The sequence below is a fragment of the Schistocerca americana genome, chromosome 10 (genome assembly GCF_021461395.2).
Source record: "Schistocerca americana isolate TAMUIC-IGC-003095 chromosome 10, iqSchAmer2.1, whole genome shotgun sequence".
Classification (NCBI taxonomy): domain Eukaryota; kingdom Metazoa; phylum Arthropoda; class Insecta; order Orthoptera; family Acrididae; genus Schistocerca; species Schistocerca americana.
The window spans coordinates 198,521,844-198,543,671 of record NC_060128.1 but is presented as its reverse complement, the minus strand read 5'-3'; the positions used below and the strand labels follow the sequence as shown (position 1 = coordinate 198,543,671).

Below are 21,828 nucleotides of genomic sequence, written 5' to 3'. Positions count from 1 at the left end.
AAAATGTGGGTGCTGTAACCTTGGGAGTTGAGATTGTGTGCTCGCCCTAGACTGACTGGTGATGTCACGTGACACCATTCCATTGACACAATTAGACTGTTGTGTGAGAAAACCCAGGTCTGTAACAGTGTTCTCTAAAAATTAATCACCTCCCTTATGATATCAGTCCAAAAAAACAATAGCACAAGCCATTCTTTCCAATTTGTGTGACTCAGTAAGCAGGCTGGGGACCCAACGTGTACACAGTTTACGAAATTTCAACTTTTCTGCAGAGTGGCTCTACACACACTCAGATATTCCAGTGCTAAAGTTGAAATTGTGAATTGCCTATCTCCACAATATTTTTGTCAATAGTTTTGACCAAATATTCTGAGATCACTGACGGTTGGCCTGCTTACGGTTCGTCACTGCCATTTCCCCACCCATCCTCGAAAGATCTCACCCACTCGTACACTTTGCTGTCACCCGTCACATTGGGGTAATTTGTCTCACTTATCTGTCAGTGTGTTTCCATTGCTGCAACATTCCTAGCTGTCAAAGACTGAATCAGTGTCCTTTCACAGTCGGCAGGCTGATCAGTTGTTTTAAACATTTTGAACTGACAGTGTAACAACACACTGCAACCGTACCAATGTAAATGGTGCTGTTTGACAAACAAGGTGATCAGGAAGTTGATGCGCATGCCCATTTCAGTGTTTGCGTGACTTTTGATTAGCTTTGGCGACTCGGACTTTACTTTTGAAATAACCTTAATATGTGCACCTATTCCGTGATTTTTGAACACACATCCTGTTAATTTGTCCCTTCTTCTTGTCAGTGTTTTTGATACGAGCGATTCCCCTCCTACTCTGCGAAGAAACTCCTCATTTCTTATTGTCGACACTTTTTGATAACATTACATCTCAATTGATCTGATTCTTTCCTTTCCAGTAAAATAAGAATCGCGTTAAATCTTAATTTCTCCATTTTCAGACACATCGTACATAGGTTCTGCTACTTAGGGAGATCTGCAGAACACACTGAATGGAAGTTCCTATGACTGAGCCTGAGAGCCACATATGTAGTGAAAAAATGTTATTTCATGTCCTAAAATTTTAATTATTATCCAAGAAGATACACTGACAGATAAACCAGCGTATCAGGAGGCAAGAGTACCTTATCAGCACAAGAAAAAGAATCATTTATTGTCTGCCTCAGTAACTGCACGATCATAAAGACAGATTGCCAAGTGAAGGGGTGCAGGTTCAATTCCTTATGCTTATGTTGCCATAAAAAATTACCATTTTACATACCTGGAGGCACAAGATACCAACACTACAAGCGTGTCTTGTAGCGTGTGCCACCGGAGTTGTTTGGGAATCTCTGTAACACTCTTGCATGCACTTTACAAAGAGAGAGAACTGGCTGCCCTTTGCTGAATCTTTTCTACTTGCTCTCTTAATAATGCCTGCTAAAGGCCACAGGCTTATAAGCAGTATGTGAAGATCAGTCAAATGAGTGTTTCTAAGACACAATTTCATGGAATTAGCCCAGCATCCTCTTTTCATAGAACTAATTTTGTACACTCACTCTATTTTATGTCATTTGAGATGGTTACCTCCAAACATTTCATTGGTGACTTATTCACTGATTTATCAGCAATAGCATAATCAAACATCAATGAGTGTCTCCATATATTAATGTATAACATGTTACATTTTCTTACCCTCAGCATTGACTTCCAGTCCCTTTTCCTGTGTTTTGCTACAATGTTCTGGCATTACAGCCTTCCTGTAGACAAGAGTACTGCGCGAGAAAAGCCTCACGGAGCTTCTGACATTATCTGTTAGATGATTAGATCATTTATGTGTATTGTATTCTTTGTAATAAGTATAGTTCACAACTGTTTACCACGTCTTTAGGAATGGAGGATTTCCAAAACTGCAGCAGCTTCAGCTCGCTTGCATCGTGGTGGACGAGACAATGCGCGGCGTGGTGGAGCACTGCCCAGAGCTGCGGGAACTCGAACTGCATGGTTGCGAGGGACATACGGATGCTCTTTTCGAGACACTCCGCCGACTCAAAAAGCTGGAAACGTAAGTGGGCAACGTGATAGTATATTTCTCCTACAGCAGATGACACCTCTCTCTTAATAGTACATCAACTTCTACGAGCTAGGTGAAAAGCAGAACATACACGACATCTCTACAGAAGGAACTCCCCCCACGGGATGACAGCTCTTTCGCGAGTTCGAGCGTGGCGCACACGGGGCCCCGAGCTATTGAAGTTCTTTCTTCCTCGTGGGCTGCATTTCCTTCCCCGTTCCCCTCCCTCCCTCCCTCCCTGTCCTCACTCCTTCCCCTCTCTCGGTGTCCTCGCTTATCTCTCCATCTACATCTACAGGCATACTCTGGAAGCCTCCATACGGTGCACAGCAGAGGGTACCCTGTACCACTACATCTTCTCTTATATTTCACTCGCAAGAAGAGTGAGGGAAAAAGACTGTCTATGTGCTTCCGTATGAGCCCTAATCCCTCTAATCGTACCTTCGTGTGTAAGTTGATGGCAGGAGAATGGTTCTGGTCAGCCTCAAATGCTGATTATCTAAATTTTCTCGATAGTGCTACTCAGAAAGAATGTCGCCTTCCCTCCAGTAATTACCATTAGAGTTCCTGAAACATCACCATAATTCTTGCACGTTATTTGAACCTAACGATAACAAATACAGCAGCCTGCCTCTGAATTGCTTTGATGTCTTCCTTTAATCGGACACGGTGCAGATCCCAGACACTTGAACAGTACACAACGATGGGTCACACTAGTGTCCTATTTGCAATCTCGTTTGCACTTTCCTAAAATTCTCCCAATAGACCGAAGTCAACCATTCACCTTCACTACTATACGCCTCATACTCATCCCATTTCATACTGCTTTGCAATGTTACACCTAAATATATAATCGACACGACTGTGCAAAGCAGCGTGTTACTTACGCTGTACTCAAATATATATATTTTTTTCCTTTTTTTACCTACTCATCTACATTAACTTAAATTTTTCTACTTTTAGAGCTAGTTGCATTAGTGACATTAACTATAAATTTTGACAAAGTCATATTATATCCTCCTGCAGTCGCTCAATGATGACACCTTCCTGTACACCACAGCATCGTCAGCAGACTGCTGCTTACTCTGTTCACCAGATCATTGATCTACAGGGTGACTATAATTAAAGTTAAACTTTCAAACAGCTGTAGAAATAACACCACCGGTCGGAATGGCGTCAAATTGCAATGGAATATTATCAGAGGCGGGGAAAAATGTCTGGCAGAAGAAAAATAAATAGTTACAAAATGTAGCAATAGATGGCACTGTAAGCATCATAATTTAATAGTGATCAACTACAAATGACAAATGAATCATTAAACAAACTGTGCATGGGTGTACAGGTGTGATACTGTTAGTTATGCGAGCCCATCCATCACATTGGATGGAAAAATCTGTTTTTAATTGTCCTGAGGCAAAAAACTACATAAAAAGCATCAATCCTATTGATTTTTAATTGTCCTGAGGTCAAAAACCGCATAAAAGGCATGAATCAAAATCAAATCAGATTATTAATTTCCATGTGACTGGCACAAATATGTTCAATATGCTGTCCACCATTTTCTGCAACAAGTTGAAATCGAGAAACAGCGTGTTCCACAACTGATCGAAGTGTTTCCGGGGTCACATTCAGAATGTGTGGCACAGTGTGTGCTTCAGTGCAGCTAAGTTTGCAATTAGAACACTGAACACAAAATCTTTCAGACAACTCCACTGTCAGAAGTCACACGTATTAAGATCAGGTGATCGGGACGGTGAGGCTGTAGGGAAATGGCAGCTGATAATTTTAGCATTTCCGAAATAGCACTTCGGCAGCTGTTTAACTGGATTTGCAATGCGCGGAGGTTCACCATCTTGCATAGAAACGATTCCATCCACACTGTTGGAGAGCTGGAATGATGTGGTTGTGCAAAAGACACTCTTAGTGCTTACCAGTGATGGTACAGGTAATGGGACCGGAAGCACCTGTCTCTTAAACAAAATATGGCCCTGCGGTAAATGAAGCCGTAAACTCGCACCACACAGTGGCCTTTTCAGGATGAAGTGGTACTATTGATTTCCGTGTGGATTTTCAGTTGCCCATATTCAGCAGTTCTGCATATTGGCATATCCTGTCAGATGGAAGGCTGTCCACAAAATCTTTCACGGCCAACCATTATCCACTTCCATGCGAGCAAGAAATTCTAAAGCAAAGGTCCCTCTTGCTGGCTGGCCAACAGAAAGCAACTCGTACACACAAGTAATTTTGAATGGACAGCAAAGAAGGATGTTTCGTAGAATTTTACGCACAGTGCTCATGGGTATGTCCAATGTTTGGGCAATTCTCCATGCACTACACGTTTGCTCACTACCACTCGTCTCTTCCTGCATTGCTGTGGCCACTGATGTTGAATCAGTTCGTTTTCTCCCTCTATCAGGTTGCACACCAGTAGAACCTGTCTTTTCAAATTTCTGAATCGTTCTATCCAGATTCATCGGACCGACGCCTTTTTCAAACCCTTCAGTGTCCAGAACTTCTGCAGAGCGACGTGTGCACAGCCATCATTCTTGTAATACAGCTTTACGAGCAGAGCGCGATCCTGCATTGAGACAGTCACGGTGAACATCGCAGACACGAAATGAGGAAAAGCCGCGTACCTGGTGTGTTTATATCAACTTAAGTGGGTCGTGCGCGTGACAGGTGTATACAGGGCCATCTATTTATCAGTTTTCACACTATTTTTTTTTCCTTCTGCCATACGTTTTCCCCTTTCTCCGATAATCTTCCTTTGCAATTTGATGTCATTCTGTCCAGTGGTGTTATTTCTACAGCATTTTGAAAGTTTAATTGCAATAACCCCATGTATAAAAAACAGTAGAGTTTAGTCACACTTTCCTGTGGCATTCCTGACAATGCCCTTGTTTCCGAACACTTGCCATCGTGAACAACATATTGGGTTCTGTTACTGAGCCAATCACGTACCTGAGAACATATCCCATATGCTCGTACCGTCATTAACAGTTGTCAGTGTGGCACTGTATCAGATGCTTTACAGAAATTTGGGAATATAGAATCCACCTGTTGCCTTTCATTCCTAGTTCGCAGGGCATCGTGTGAGAAAATGGCAAGCTGAGTTTCACAGCAGTGTCGGCCCAGCTATCCTGGTCAGGATTACGTTTTATTGGTGTGACATGAAGCAGTACATCTCACCAAACCGTGAGGTGTTTTCAGTGCTTCCATTTCGGGCAAGTGTTCCTGCTGTATGATGGGCCCTCTGTGCGGTCGATGTGGATGCCCACTCTGTGAGGAGAGGTCCTGTGTTCTGGTAACTATGTGCATTGGTTGTCACAACTGCCACACTTTATGCTCACCAGATTGCCCGGTTTATAAGGAAAAGAAGATGCAGAAATATGAGTTCCTCTATCATTTATCCTACACTGAGGCTCTTCACAAATATGACCATCTTTCCATCTAACGTAGTTCCACGCCACCCCCTCCTGCTCCTGCCACCCCCAGTTCTACCCCCTCTCTTCTCCCCATTCCTTGGCAGTTCCCGTGCCCACCCCTCTGGGTGCTACTCCCCCTAGCTAGTCAGAGACGTGTCCTCCTTCTAAGGCGTTTATCAGTGATGGGTTCCAATACCAGGATCCCTCCCCCTTACATCTCCCAGACCATAGGCCTGTTGCCACACATCAACCACTTAACCCACAGTCTGTGCACCCCTAGGTCGTCTGCTCTGTATCAGTTCCAGATTTTGCTGAAACCTGCTCTCCTTGACCTGAGGAGGAGGAGGAGGAGAAGAAGAAACATAAGTACCAGGACAAGACACTTCCTGTGCCTCCAAAGGTGGTAACTCCCTCCTCGCAACCTGAGACTGACATCTTGTTTATGGATGTCACCCCATCCTCGGTGACAGATGGTGACCTGGCGGTGTGACTTGATGTGGCCCTTTCGCCTCCTATTTGGGTCTGCATTCTGTGCAATGGAATTGTAACAGGTATTCCCCTCACTTTCCAGAACTGATATCCTTTACTTCCTTTTACTCTGCAGCTTGTGTTGTTGTACAGGAATCTCATTTTACTGATGCTCACTCACCGTCCCTTCATAGGTTCCATGTTTTCTGACGGAACCTGGTTGGCCTTTTGAGGGCTTCAGGTGGTGTTTGCACCTTTGTAAGGATGTTGTTAGTACACGGATCTCCATCTTTGTACCACATTGGAAGCAGTTGTCGTCTTTGTCCATTTGGACTTTGTGGTCACGGATTACAGTCTCTATCTCCCTCCTGACAGGCCACCTACATCTGTTGCTCTAACTGCCCTCCTTCAGCAACTCTCATCTCCCTTCCTCCTCTTTGGGGATTTTGTGCCCATCACCTCTTGTGGGGCACTGCTTTTTTGTCTAGTTGCGGTCTCCTTATAGACCACGAACTGTGCCTTCTTCGTGACAGTTCACCTACCCACATTAGAGCTGCTTGTGGCACTTTCTCTTCCACTGATCTTTTGCTCACTTCTCCTTCCTTTCTCCTGTCATTACACTAGTCGCCTAAAATGACCTGTGTGATAACAACCAATTACAGTCAATTCTCTCATTCCCTTCCTGCCACCTGATGGCCAGGTTATCCCGCAGGGCTTTCCATTGTACCAATTAACCTCCCAGGTCATGTTTACCCTCTCTCTGTTAGGTTGTATTGAAGAAGTCATCTGTGACATGTCCAGTACAATTACTCACTGCCATTTGTGACTGCCATTGAGGCTTGCAATGCCTGAAGTGGCACCTGTCCTCTACAGGTCCCATTACATTTAATACCTTCAAGGCAAAGCCCATTTGTTACCCAAACAGAGCAAGCAGTTTTGTCGAGAACACTTTCTCTCCTCCCTACATTCTTCAGTGGCTCATCGGCCCTGTCAGATCCTCAAATCTCAGAACCTGTTGTCTTCTTATCAGTACAGCTTTTAGGAGGGACACTCCACAATTGATCATCAGTTTTGGTTGGAGGCTGCAAAAAGGCAGGCCTTTCCTCGCCATCTTGTTGCAGTTTTCTCCAATCTTCGTAAGGCATTTGATGCGGCATTACGCCTTCACATCTTACTTACTTACACGAGGTATAAAAGGGCCATGCCATGGTGGAATTGTCACTGGTACTCACGTGATTCATGTGGAAAGGCATTTTTATTTACCAGTTCCTGTCCCACTGGTCTGGTGGTTTTGCGTTTGGGTCAGCACCGTCGTCAGCTCTCTGCTCTCCCAGGAGCATGACGCTCTACAGATTTCCGTATTAAGTGCCCTTCCTTTCCGCGCGTCATTATAAATGGACTCGTGGCCCGTGACAGACCATTAGTCGTCACTGCTCTCTGTGTGGATAAGTGCCATATCTGGGTTAGTTCGCACTCAGCAGCCTCTACGGAGCGATAGCTCGAGGATGTCATTTGGCGCGTTGTTGTGTGGACTCCCTCACGTGGGTTTCAATTCTCTCCTCTTCAATTTTGAGTGGTGCATTTCAGCCACAGTACCACAGTCCATCCAATCCGGAGCTGTGCCTCAATAACTGTCATCTGACGGTGGTCACCCAGATCCATTTATTGGGTTTTGTTCTTTACAACAAACATACTCGGTTGTCCCATATCTCCCTTCTGGAAATGGCTGTTTCCATAAACTTGTGGGACCCAGTAGTTCCAAGTAATTACCTCCCCACCGTACTCTCTAACACGGGAACCTCCCCATCGCACCACCCTCAGATTTAGTTATAAGTTGGCACAGTGGATAGGCCTTGAAAAACTGAACACAGATCAATCGAGAAAACAGGAAGATGTTGTGTGGAACTATGAAAAAAATAAGCAAAATATACAGACTGAGTAGTCCATGCGCAAGATAGGCAATATCAAGGATAATGTGAGCTCAGGAGCGCCGTGGTCCCGTGGTTAGCGTATGCAGCTCCGGAGCGAGAGGTCGTTGGTTCAAATCTTCCTTGGAGTGAAAAGTTTACTATCTTTATTTTCGCAAAGTTATGATCTGTCCGTTCATTCATTGACGTCTCTGTTCACTGTAATGAGTTTAGTGTCTGTGTTTTGTGAGCACACCGCAAAACCGTGCGATTAGTGGACGAAAGGACGTGCCTCTCCAATGGGAACCGAAAACATTTAATCGCAAGGTCATAGGTCAACCGATTCCTCCACAGAAAACCATGTCGGATAATAATTATCTGAAAATAAAAAATTAAACTTTTCACTCGAGGCAAGACTTGAACCTAGGACCTCTCGTTCCGCAGCTGCTCACGCTAACCACGGGACCACGGTACACCTGAGCTCACATTATCCGTGGTATTTCCTGTCTTCCCCATGGACTACTCAGTTTGTATATTTTGCTTATTTTTTTCATAGTTCCACACAACTTCTTCCTGTTTTCTTGATTGATCTGTGTTCAGTTTTTCAAGGCCTGTCCCCTGTGCCAACTTATAACTAAATCTGAGGGGGGTGCGATGGGGATGTTCCCTTGTAAGAACTAGCGACAGCAGTTGAATATAAGCCAATAGGCGACCATTACCACCAGCACATTCCTGTGCGAAATACGCTGAGGTTACAAAAGTCACGGGATAGTGACATGCACATATACAGATGGCAATAGTGTTGTGCACAAAGCATAAAAGAGCAGTGCTGTGGCAGAGATGTCATTTGTACTGAGGTGATTTATGGCCAGACAGTCGGAAGTAATAGATATTGAAAGTGGAATGGTAGTTGGAGCTAGATGCAGGGGACATTTTGTTTTGGAAATTGTTAGGGAATTCAGTATTTGGAGTCAATAATGTGCCGAAAATACCAAATTTCAGGCTTTACCTCTCACCGTGGACAGTGCACTGGCTGGCGGCTTTCACTTAACGACAGAGAGCAGTGGTGTTTGCATATTATTGTCAGTGGTAACAGACAAACAACATTGCACGAAATAATTGCAGAAATCAATGTGGGACGTATGACGAACATATTCGTTCGGACCGTACGGCAAAATCGTGCTTTAATGGACTGTGGCAGCAGACGACAAGAGACGAGTACATTTGCTAACGGCAAAACATCACCTGCAGCACCCCTCTTGGGCTCGTGACCATATTGGTTGGATCCTAGATGACAGGAAAACCTTGGCCCGGTCAAATGCACCCCGATTTCAGTTGATAGGAGCTGATGGTAGGGTTTGAGCGTGGTGCAAACCCCACAAAGCTGTGGACAGAAGTTGTCAATAAGACATTGTGCAAGCTGTTGATGGCTCCATAATGGAATGCGCTAGGTCCTCTGGTCCAACTGAACTGATCACTGACTGGAAGCAGTTACGTTTGGCTACTAGGAGACCATTTGCAGCCATTCATGAACTTCATGTTCTCAAATAACAATCGAATTTTTTAGGATGACAGTGCATCATGTCACAGGTCACGGCTACCCAGGTTTCCCGACATAAATCCCATTGAACATTTATGGAACACAATCGAGAGGTCAGTTCATCCTGCATAGGCAACGCTTACACATTCACAGGCTATACAAGCAGCACTGCTCATTATTTCAACACTTTGTTGAGCCCATGCCATGTCATGTCATGTCATGTCAAGTTGCTGCACTGCACCAGGCCAAAATAGATCCAACATGATATTAGGAGGATCCCATGACTTTTGTCATCTCAGTGCATGCACTTCATTTATGATGTAAGGTTGTTGAAGAGGCTGGACCACCTCGAGCAATAGGGTCCACTCTCAGCCGATCCTCATTACTGTCTGTCTCCAGCAAGGGAACCGTGTAAACTTTTCTCGGCCTGTGACATCCGTAATTAAAATATTTTCACTAAATCCGACAGTCACTAACATTTATATTCACTCGCAGCAACTCTTGTGTGAATTTTAAAATGTATCTTTCTTGTCCTAACAATATCGTTACTGATGGACTATTTTGTTCCCCCTCCCCCCCCCCCCCCCCCTCCTCCTCCTCCTCCTCCTCCTCCAGGGACACGGACAATTCCAGTATTCCAGTCTGCTGTTTCCAACGAGTGTGTTTGCATCTTACTTCCTCAGAAGTACTCCAAAGTCAACATTTTTGAACATTCGAGGTGCTTCTTTTGCCCCTCTCTGGGAAAACACTGTCACTGATTTTTAGCCGCCTCAGTTCTCCCACGGTCATTCTGTATCTCCGTATGTAACCTCACACTTTCCTCAATTGTACTGCTACACTCGATTAAAAATTCCGTACAATTTGAACCAAATGTTGAATTTAGATATAGATTACATCAAGAAATTGCAAAATTCCATGCTACTTATTTTACTGCCTATTATTACAATAGATTACACTTGCCCTCAACTTAAGATAGTTATTCTCAACCTGTGGATTGCACCTTCTAAGGGGGTACGATAACACTAAATGGGGAACACAAGGTATCAAAAAGAAAAGAAAAAAAATATGGATTCGTAAATTTACTGAAGGAAAAGAAAAACAAAATACATTCCTAGACAACATAAGATTAAAATTTACATTTACGCTGATGTTGTTTGCATGTATAAATAGGACTTTGAGTACTGTACAAAGCATTTAATTATTAACTTTTCAGTACTAATAGACCCAACATGTCTGACATGTGCCTCTTGTAGTATTTTAGAACATGTTTTGTGCTCAAATGCAATAAGTTACCTTGAACAGAATGACCTCTTCCATTATGATAAGCCAGATTCCAAAAATATTATTGGTTTTCGTATGCAACAACTGGAATGCCATGGATCAGTACTATCAGGTGGACACCATATTTCTCGACTCTTCTTCTTCTTCTTTTTCTTCTTCTTCTTTTTTTTTTTTTTTTTTTTAAAAAAAAGAGAGAACCGTTCGACTAGATGCCACATTGATGCTTATTAACAAAAGTGTGATCATATGGGATACTGAACAAAATATGTGATTCGTTTGAGGTTTTCTTGCTAGGGAAGAAGTAGTATGTTATCTTGGATGGGGATTCGTCATCAGGTTTAGAAGTAACTTCATTGTATTACCTTTTCTGTGACCTGGCAGACATTATTTACAGAAAACTAAGATTTTTGCAGGTAATCCAGTTATCCATAATGAAAGAAAGCCTGGAAAGTTGTGCAGATATGTAGGGGAATCTTGGTAAGTTTTAAAAGTGGTGGAAGGTTGTCATTCACGGTGTGCCACAAGGTTCTGTGTTCAGATGTGTACTCTGCATGACCTATGGGATGAATAACTTGCTAAGTAGTACGATGTGTAAGTCCACTGTGCAGGCGACATGACATTTGTTACAGCTGGAAAGTATTTGAGAAGCAGTAAGCAGCAATCTGGGGATCATCTCAGAACAGCCATAATTTGGATTGGTAATAATGAAAAATGAGAAATTCTCTCTTCAATGGATGTACTAGCAGTGGTGGCTCGCATATAGACACTGTGGGACTGCAGCACTCCATATTTCCACTTGATATTACTGGTAACATTTAATAGGATGATTCCTTTTTTCTTTCATTCTTTCTTTCTTTGTACTTGTGCAATATACTATGGGTAGTCAAAAAGTAACAGATATTTCTTAAAAAAAAATTGTTGGCATGGCACATGTGTTCCTGATTTATGTTTGCTGTTTCAGCTGTTTTGAATATTTTGTTTATTGTTGACATGTGAAAAGGTTATACAAATTTTTGAGTGCTCGGTGAATTTTTACTTTCGAAAAAGATAGATCAAATAATCTGCATTAAATTTTGCTACAAAAATGAAAGAAAATGCAGCACTACATTCGAAATGATGAGTGTGGCTTTTGATGAAACTAATATGAGTAAGATAAGAGTTTACGAACAGCATAAATATTTCAAAGAGGGTCGAGAGGACATTGAACATGACAACCACCCATCAGTTATTGTTGACAGTATGGAAGTGGTCAAGAAAATCGTTTTGGAAAATCATCGAACCACCACGAGAGAGGTTGTTGCTGATGTCGCCATATTCTTTCACTCGTGCCGAGCAATTTTTGCAGATTTTTAGGGCACGAACCTTGTAGCAGGAAAGTTCGTTCTAAAATTGTTGAATATCGTGTCGATATCGCTCAGGAATTCCTGAATGAAGTCAGCAATGATCCAGAACTTCTAATGAAGGTTATAGCGGGTGATGAAATGTGGATGTATGGGTATGGTGTGGAAATCGAAGCCCAATTGTCCCAATGGAAACTGACTGAAGAGCAAAGACTGAAAAAGGTTTTTCTCGCCATTTTCTTTGATTACAGTGAGATAGTGTATTGTGTGTTCCTGCCTTCTGGTCGTACGGTCTGTAACGAATACTAACCGAATGTTATGTGCCATTTGCATGGAACGGTCCAAAGAAAGGGACCACAGTTCGTTGGTGGCAGTTCATGCACACTGACAGCCTGTTGGTTATCATGCCCACATAGAATGCAGCACAGTGGTTGCAGCTTAGCTTGTAGATCACATGATCTGTTTCACAGGTAGCCCTGCCTTTGATGGGCTAGGTAATGTTTGTGACCGGATTGGAGTAGGGGGTGGTGGGAGGATGTATGGGACAGGTCTTGCATATAGGTTTATTACAGGGATATGACCCATGAGGTAAGGGGTTGGGAGCAAGGGTTGTTCAGGAATGGACGAGTATATTGTATAGGTTCGATGGATGGCGGAATATCGCTCTGGGAGGGTGGGAATCATAATGGGCAGGACATTTCTTATTTCAGGGCATGATGAGAGGTAGCTGAAACACTGGCAGAGAATGTGTAGTGTAGTTGCTCCAGTCCTGGGTGGTACTGAGTTATGAGGGGAATGCTTCACTGCAGCCGGACAGTGAGACTTAAAGAGATGGTGGGTAACTGAAATGTTAAAGACACAGGAGATTTGTTTTTGTACAAGGTTGGGAGGATAATTACGGTCTCAGTGAGACCCTCGGCATATTTAGAGAGTGACCACTCATCACTGCAGATGTGATGGCCATGACTATCCTTTTCATAATATTGTTACATCCCTTTTATGGTGTGTGTGTGTGTGTGTGTGTGTGTGTGTGTGTGTCTCTTCGAGAGTGACCACTCATCACTGCAGATGTGATGGCCATGACTATCCTTTTCATAATATTGTTACAACCCTTTTATGGTGTGTGTGTGTGTGTGTGTGTGTGTGTGTGTGTGTGTGTGTGTGTGTGTGTGTGTGAGAGAGAGAGAGAGAGAGAGAGAGAGAGAGAGAAGATGGATTGTAAATAAGTGAAATATTGCTGCTTTAACACTATGCTGTTCGATTTATGAATGACTTGAGCCATTAACAGTAGTGTGCTGTTTACATTATCCAAATATATTTATAAATTTTACTAAGATTCCTGCTCAAATATTTAATATTACCAATCTTAAAAGAAGACACTTTTACTGTTTTCAGATTAAAAATTAATTCTTGTACATGCCTTGGTGGAAAAAGCATGTCACACATTGCTAAGCTGACTACATTGCACACCTTGGAGTTCACCTACACTAAATTTGGAAAGTTAAAACCCAGTGTGGACTGCATCCTCGAAATGTCAGGGCTGCGCCGACTTTACCTCCACGAGTGTATCTGCTGGGCCATACCATTTGACAAGTTTCCTGGCAGACTGGTGAACCTCAGGTAACACTAGATTCATAGTAGTGTAGTAATCTACGTGGCAGGAGTGTGTCTGTGTGAGAGAGATTCAAATGTAATGTTAATCATGTGTATTGAGCGGAGGCTATCCAGAGAGTAACCTCTGCTTTCAAGGATTGGGTGAAACGCAACAGTTGCTCCGCAGACTCGGACATTATGCCACTGCGTGTCATTCAGTATGAGTGACAGAACTGATAATTTCGCCAAGTGTGAAACCCACTCTGTAATACATTATTAGTGGCAAAAACCTGTTGACATTCGTGACAAAGTTTGCTCCTTATACTGACCAAATGTGAAGCGTATAGGGATTGCTAGTCGTTGGCTCCAAAGATTCTTTCTGAGAATGACAAAAAGTCAACATTGAATGTTTCTCAAGGAGAAGCCCTTCTGAGTGGAATTGTGACCAGTGACGAGATCTTTCTGATGTTAATGTGCAAACTAAATAGCAGACAGTAGTGTGTGGTCATACTACCTACCCTAACAAACCATAAAAAATCACTCTGAACTGTTGACTAGAGAGGTTTAGGATACCATCTTTTTGGACCTTAATGTACTCCAGTTTGTTGGTTTTATGCTATGTAGAGGACAGTTAATTCTTGAGTATAGTGTAAGGTTTTAAGATAATGTAGAATAATCATTCAAAATGAGCAATGTGGTGTCTCGACTACTGGGATTCCATTTGTGGATGACAGTCCTCAGCACCATTCTGTCTGCCAAACACGAGATTTGTCGTGTCAGTTCGAATGGGACATTTTTGAATGCGTGCCCTACAGCCTAGACTGGGCTCGTACCAGTTTCCATCTTTTTGTACAGATGAGAAAGAGACTCGGCTACTATGAAGAACCTCACCTAGTTGCAATCTTAGATAGCAGAATTTAATACTGATGGAATTTGTCAACTCATTAAAGAGGTGTGATAAATACATAAATCGGGATGGTGATTGTGTAGAGAAGTAACGTGCAGTTTGAAACACTCTCAATTAATATGATGTCAATTGTTATTAACCAAAATAACAGCCTAGCTCCAATTTAGATGTGACCGTGGCCTAATAGATGTATGCTAATTGGATTTAGCTGCTTTAGCAGTCATTTTTAATCAGGATGTGGCTGCTACAACAATGTTCACGCAATGATAAAGGGTTTGCAATAACCAATGATAAAATATTTTGCATTGTTTGACATACATATTCTGTTTAGACACAATATGAGGCACACCACTGTTGTCTCACGCTTCTAGTTACAATTAATCTCACCACAAGTCAGAATTCCCAAAATGTGCCCAGCCTGGTTGATGTGAACATGAATCTACGGCACTGAAAAAACATATGTAAAGCCAGGAATATCAGATGTCACGAATTGGTGGTGGGGATTCACTCACGAGGGGACCTTCTGGGAGGTGCATTGTGTTATGAGCTCCCACTTCGCCTGCTTATAGTGCGGGTGGGCACCTATCACACCCTGAAACTGTAAGTGCCAATGTGGCGTCATTTTTGAAATATTGCCTGTTAAAGTTTGGGCAGCTCTTTATATACAGAAAAGTTTCATTAGTGTGTCAAGTGAGCGAGTAGCTGAGTGGCAAGCGAGACTCCTGTCCAGACGACCCGGGTTCGAGACCCGTCTATGCTACTTTTGTTCCACTTTTTTTTTTTCTCTCTCCATATGCCTGTTTTCTTGATTAATTATAAATTTAAAGTCCGCAAGGAATTGATTGAAAAGAATTACATGCCTCTATAAATCAAAATTACACATTGAATGTCAAATTTTGTTTTAATCTCTTGCATTTTTTCTTACATACTGCAAGCATTTTTTTAAACTCAATACAAAAATGTTAATTACCACTGTATAGCTAGTTATATCTCAGAATCATCATCCTTTTCTTTTGATGAGTAATCTTCTATTTATTACCGTCATTACAATATAAATATGTACAAACAGGATAATGTGTGTGAAAAAAAAATGATAGTTTTCAACCATTAGCTCCTAAAATATGTCGTATAACTCTTCACTCTCATAAAAACTCCACTACATATATCTCTCTAAAACTCGAACAGTGAATGATATCAACTATTGTCCTTCCACTTCTATTAATCCTCCTTAATTACCTTAAGCAATACACAAACATGCCTCTATTCCCCATAACTTCTCTTCACATCATTATTCTCATCATACGAAACATCCCCACACTTCATATTATTTATATATGAGAGTATCTCCCCATATACATGCTATTTAACACATGTTTCCTACCCCCCTGCGGGTTCGGGGGTAAGAATAGGCCCGCGGTATTCCTGCCTGTCGTAAGAGGCGACTAAAAGGAGTCTCAAACGTTTCGGCCTTATGTGATGGTCCCCTGTCGGGTTTGACCTCCATATCTCAAAATTTTTCCGAAGAGCGAGCCGATTGGGGAAGGGCGCCTTACTTGGTGCATTGTGTCCATGTTGTGTTGAGAACTTTCGCCATCTTATTCGTCGTTGCATTGCAGTCTTGCCCGCTCTCCATCTCTTGGGCATCGATGCGCCCCTGCGTGCACTTTCTGCCAAGCACTGTGCAGGGCCATTTTCTGCACTGACGACGCCCATGGACCACATGTCACCTAACATCCAGCACGGTAGCCAGTCCGTTGTGGTGGGGCCGCCATGTACCCTCTTGGTTGTAGCCCCCTGACAACACAGGGATCGCTCTACTGATGCCTGCGCCGTTCACTCCCCACGTATGCCAAGGAGTAGATGCCCATCTCCCTGGGGCATCGGGACTCCCGGCAATGGCCATCCTGCCAGGTGGCTATTGCTGTGGCTGGGTGGCGCCCGTGGGGAGGGCCCTTGGTCGGAGTAGGTGGCATCAGGGCGGATGACCCGCAATGAAGCGTGGTACATCATCTCTCGCTGGCGGCCAGCCGCCAGCAGTCTCTAAGCGTTCTCGGGCTCAATTTAATGCTCAGAAGTACGATCCGAAAACGTTCCCTTCCCTGGCCACGCCGTGGGAAGAGCGTAAGTCGCAGGATGGAGTTAACAGTTATTCGCCCCGATTCTTAGTTTGCACGCGAGCTGATGGGGAGTCTTTTCTCTCCACAAAGCCTCAGTTCTTCGTCGAGCATTTAGAGGACAAGTTTGGGGAGGTGGAGGGCTTGTCTAAAATGCGCTCTGGGTCAGTACTGATACAAACGGCATCCTCCGCCCAGTCCCGCAGGTTACTTGCTTGTGACAAGTTGGGGGATGTTAACGTTTCTATTACACCACATAAGAGTTTAAATATGGTCCAGGGTGTTATTTTCCATAGGGATCTCCTTTTGCAGTCTGATGACGAGCTGCGCGCCAACTTAGAACGTAGAGGTGTTCATTTCGTCCGGCGCGTTCATCGGGGTCCGAGGGACAATCAGGTTGCTACCGGTGCCTTCATCTTGGCGGGTACTGAATCGGTGGCAGTGAGTGAACAAGCGGCGTAAATTGCCTTCCCAGTCCTTTCACGCCTTTCTCAGCCATGGACAATACCATCCTCCAGTGGAACTGCGGCGGTTTTTTCCACCATTTAGCTGAGCTCCGCCAACTTCTCAGCCTTCGCCCTTTCTTCTGCATTGCTCTCCAGGAAACTTGGTTTCCAGCGATGCGAACCCCCGCCCTCCGTGGCTATCGGGGTTATTACAAGAACCGAGCAGCTTATGAAAGGGTGTCTGGTGGCGTCTGCATATATGTCCTTCACACTCTGCACAGCGAGTCTGTCCCTCTCCAGACGCCTTTAGAGGCTGTCGCTGTACACGTGTGGACGCCACAGGCTGTTACCGTCTGCAGTCTTTACATTCCACCGGATGGTGATGTCTCGCAGCATGTCCTGGCTGCACTGGTCGCCCAATTGACGCCACCTTTCTTGCTATTGGGCGAGTTCAGTGGCAACAGGTCGAGGCGCCATCGTTGAGCATTTATTGTCGCAGCTCGATCTCTCGCTGTTAAATGATGGTGCCTTCACACACTTCAGTGTGGCGCATGGCACCTACTCCGCCATTGACCTTTCAATCTGTAGCCATAGCCTCTTACCGTCTGTCCAATGGAGTGTGCATGACGACGTGTGTGGTAGTGACCATTTTCCGATCTTTTTGTCACTACCACAGCGCCACTCTTCTGGGCGCCCTAGCAGATGGGCTATGAATAAGGCTGACTGGGACTTGTTCTCCTCCACTGCCGCTTTTGAGCCTCTCTCTACCGATGACATTGATGCGGTGGTTCAATCGGTCACCACCGGCATCGTTACTGCCGCCGAATCTGCCATTCCCCATTCCTGTGGGTCCCCTCGGCGGAAGGCTGTGCCTTGGTGGTCGCCTGAGATCGCTGAAGCGATTAAAGATCGCCGGCGGGCGCTCCAGCGTCACAAGCGACACCCCTCCCTCGACCACCTTATCGCCTTCAAACGGCTGCGTGCGCGGGCCCGCCTCCTTATCCGCCAAGGCAAGAAGGAGTGCTGGGAGCGGTATGTGTCCACCATTGGCCTCCATGTCACTCCCTCGCAGGTCTGGGCCAAGATTCGACGCATCTACGGCTATCGGCCACCTGCCAGTGTCCCTGCGCTCTCACTGAATGGAGCAGTTTGTACTGACTCCGACGTCATTGCCAATCGCTTAGCAGAGCATTTTGCTATGAGTTCCGCTTCTGCGAATTACCCCCAGGCCTTCCGCTCCATTAAAGAGCGGATGGAACGTCGGAGCCTTTCGTTTCACACCAACCACCCAGAATCTTACAATGCTCCATTTAGTGAGTGGGAATTTCGCAGTGCCCTCGCTGCTTGCCCTGATACCGCTCCTGGGCCAGATGGCATCCACTGTCAGATGCTGAAACACCTTTCAGTGGACTGCCAGCGGCGCCTTCTCGATCTTTACAACCGTCTTTGGGTCGAGGGGGAGTTTCCGTCGCAATGGCGGGTAGGCATTGTCATCCCCGTTTTGAAACCTGGAAAGAACCCTCTGGAGGTGACAGCTACCGTCCCATTAGCCTCACCAACGTTCTTTGTAAGTTGCTTGAACGGATGGTGAGCCGGCGCTTGCATTGGGTACTGGAGTCTCGGGGCCTTCTGGCTCCATCTCAGGGTGGGTTCCGTAAAGGCCGCTCCGCCGCCGACAATCTGGTGAGCCTGGAGTCGGCCATCCGTACTGCCTTTTCCCGCCGTCAGCACCTGGTCGCTGTCTTTTTCGACATGCGGAAGGCGTACGATACGACGTGGCGTCATCACATTCTTTCTACGCTCCATGGATGGGGTCTTCGGGGTCCTCTGCCGATTTTTATCCGCAATTTTGTGTCGTGTCGTACCTTCCGCGTGCAAGTCGCGGCCTCGTATAGTTCCTCCCACGTCCAGGAGAACGGTGTGCCACAGGGCTCTGTTTTAAGTGTCTGTCTGTTTTTAATAGCCATTAACGGGCTTGCTGCGGCCGTGGGAAATTCTGTCTCCGCTTCCCTGTATGCTGACGACTTCTGCCTTTATTACAGCTCTACTGGCATTGCAGCTGTTGAACGTCAGCTACAGGGCGCTATCCGTAAGGCGCAGTCTTGGGCTGTAGCGCATGGGTTTCAGTTTTCGGCAGCCAAGACCTGCGTTATGCATTTCTGCCGGTGCCGAACAGTCCATCCTGAGCCGCGGCTTTATCTTGCCGATGAACTCCTTGCTGTGGTGGAGACCCACAGGTTTTTGGGGGTGGTTTTCGATGCCCGGTTGACTTGGCTGCCTCATATCCGGCAGCTGAAACAGACGTGTTGGCGGCATCTAAACGCTCTGAGATGCTTGAGCAACACCCACTGGGGCGCCGACCGCTCTACACTGTTGCGGCTCTACCAGGCGTTAATCCAGTCCCGTCTGGATTATGGGAGCCTGGCTTATGGCTCAGCATCCCCATCTGCGTTACAGGTGCTGGACCCGATTCTCCACAGCGGGATACGCCTTGCCACTGGTGCTTTCCGCACCAGCCCTGTGGACAGCGTACTAGTGGAGGCAGGTGTACCTCCACTGCGGTTCCGACGCCAACGTTTGCTGGCCGCTTATGCTGCCCATGTTCTAAGCTCGCCCGGGCATCCAAACTATCGTCTCCTGTTCCCGCGGTCGGTCGTCCGTATGCCAGAACGTCGGCCCCGGTCTGGTTGTAGAATAGCGGTCTGCGTCAAGGAGCTTCTCTCTGGGCTCCAGGGTTTCACTGTTCCACCTCCTTTCCGGGCTACTTTGCATACACCCCCATGGTGTGTTCGTCGCCCTAGCCTTCGGCTCGACTTGGCACAGGGCCCTAAGGACTCAGTCCCTCAAGAGGCCTTCCGCCGCCGCTTTTATTCCATCCTGGCCACGTATCAGGGCTCTGGTGTTGTTTACACTGACGGTTCGATGGTTGCTGGTCGTGTCGGATATGCGCTCACTCTAGGGGACCTTTCCGAACAACGTTCCTTGCCGGATGGCTGCAGCGTTTACACTGCTGAACTGGTCGCCATCTTTCGTGCCCTAGAGTATATCCGCTCCTGCTCAGGTGAGTCCTTCGTTATCTGTAGCGATTCCCTGAGCGGTTTACGAGCTCTCGACCAGTGTTTCCCTCGTTCTCGTTTGGTGATGGCTATCCACGAGTCTCTGCATACTCTCGCCTGTTGCGGCCGCTCTGTGGTCTTTGTGTGGACCCCCGGTCATGTCGGTATCCCGGGTAACGAACATGTTGACCGCCTGGCGAAAGAGGCCACCAGTAAGCCATCTCTGGACGTTGGCCTCCCAGAGACTGATTTGCGGGCAGTCTTCCGCCGCAAAATCTTGGCGCTATGGGACGATGAATGGCGCGAACTGCCAATGCGCAATAAACTCCGTGCTGTCAAGGAGACGATGGCTGTGTGGCGGTCATCCCTGCGAGCCACTCGCAGGGACTCAGTAGTTCTTTGCCGGCTCCGCATTGGCCACTCCCGGCTGACACACAGATATTTACTGCGCCGGGAGGACCCTCCTCTATGTCGCTGTGGGGCAGCTTTGACAGTGGCCCACATTTTGCTGGCCTGCCCCCTTTTAGCAGTGGTCAGGCAGACATTTGCGCTGCCTGCTACGCTCCCTGCTCTTTTAACAGACGACTCCACTATGGCTGACTTAGTTTTACGTTTTATTCGGGCAGGGGGATTTTATCATTTACTCTGAGTGTTTCTGTTTTATTTTATTGTTTTGTGTTGACTCTGGCCTTTGGCCTATGATTTTCCACTGGTTTTTTAATGTGTTTCTACGTGGTTGGCTTTTCCTTATTTATTTCTATGGTCGGCCAACCACCGTCACACTCTGTGTGGTTTTAGTTCGTTTTGTCTTGTCCTTGTCTCCGTTTCTCTTGTTCTGTATCGTCTGTGATCTCTTCTGTTCCTTGTTTTTATTCTCTGTGGGTGTTCTTTGTCTTTGGAAAAAGGGACCGATGACCGTTGCAGTCTGGTCCCTTTAATCCCTCCAAACCAACCAACCAACCACATGTTTCCTATTTGTCTCAACCCGTGGTTCGTGAACGCCAGGGTGTTCACAGAATACTTCAAGAGGTTTGCCAATTTCTTTTCCAAAATGGCAGGTTTCAAGTTTGGGTCCTGTGCTCTGTCATAATTATTATTATTATTATTATTATTATTATTATTACAAAATTGAATTAAACCTATAATGCCCTTGTTACATGCGTGCAACACTGGGAATTTATCACATTATTTCCACACTAAATTAATATTTACTTCGAATGCCTCATTTACAGTTATGTAGCAACATTTGGAATGTATTCGATTTCGCTACAATGGAAATTTAGTCTCGTAGCTTCCTTGTGTTCTAACAATATTAAAAGCAGCACTGCAACCTCACTAATGAACAGTTACATGTCAGTCAGGCCTTCTTCTTCTCTGGTTGCAAATGTAGTAAGGTGCCAGTTATGTATACTTTCCATTTAACAAGCCAAGAGGAAATAAGGCACCTAAATGAAATATTGTCTTCTGCAGTCTATTCTTCACCAAAGGTTGAGATCATTTTTTCACAACAAGCCAGGAAACATTCCCAATTATGATAGCGTTGGTTGTTATTAACCAAAAAATAATAGCCTAGCTTTAATTTTGATGTGGCAGGTAAATGCTAATCAGATTTAGCTGCTTCAGGAGTCGTTTCTAATCAGGGTGTGACTACTCGGCAATGTTCACAC

The 21,828-nt window shown here is 45.2% G+C and overlaps 1 protein-coding gene across 7 annotated transcripts in view; it reads left to right on the top strand.

Moving 5' to 3' along the window:
• Positions 1-21,828, top strand: part of LOC124552471 (F-box/LRR-repeat protein 4-like) — a 123,457-nt gene that overhangs the window by 100,204 nt on the left and 1,425 nt on the right. For all 7 annotated transcript variants that reach the window (XM_047126750.1, XM_047126752.1, XM_047126753.1 and 4 more), the window contains 2 exons: positions 1,902-2,075; positions 13,441-13,665. In XM_047126750.1, the coding sequence (XP_046982706.1) occupies positions 1,902-2,075; positions 13,441-13,665 (399 nt within the window). The remainder of the gene's footprint in view (positions 1-1,901; positions 2,076-13,440; positions 13,666-21,828) is intronic.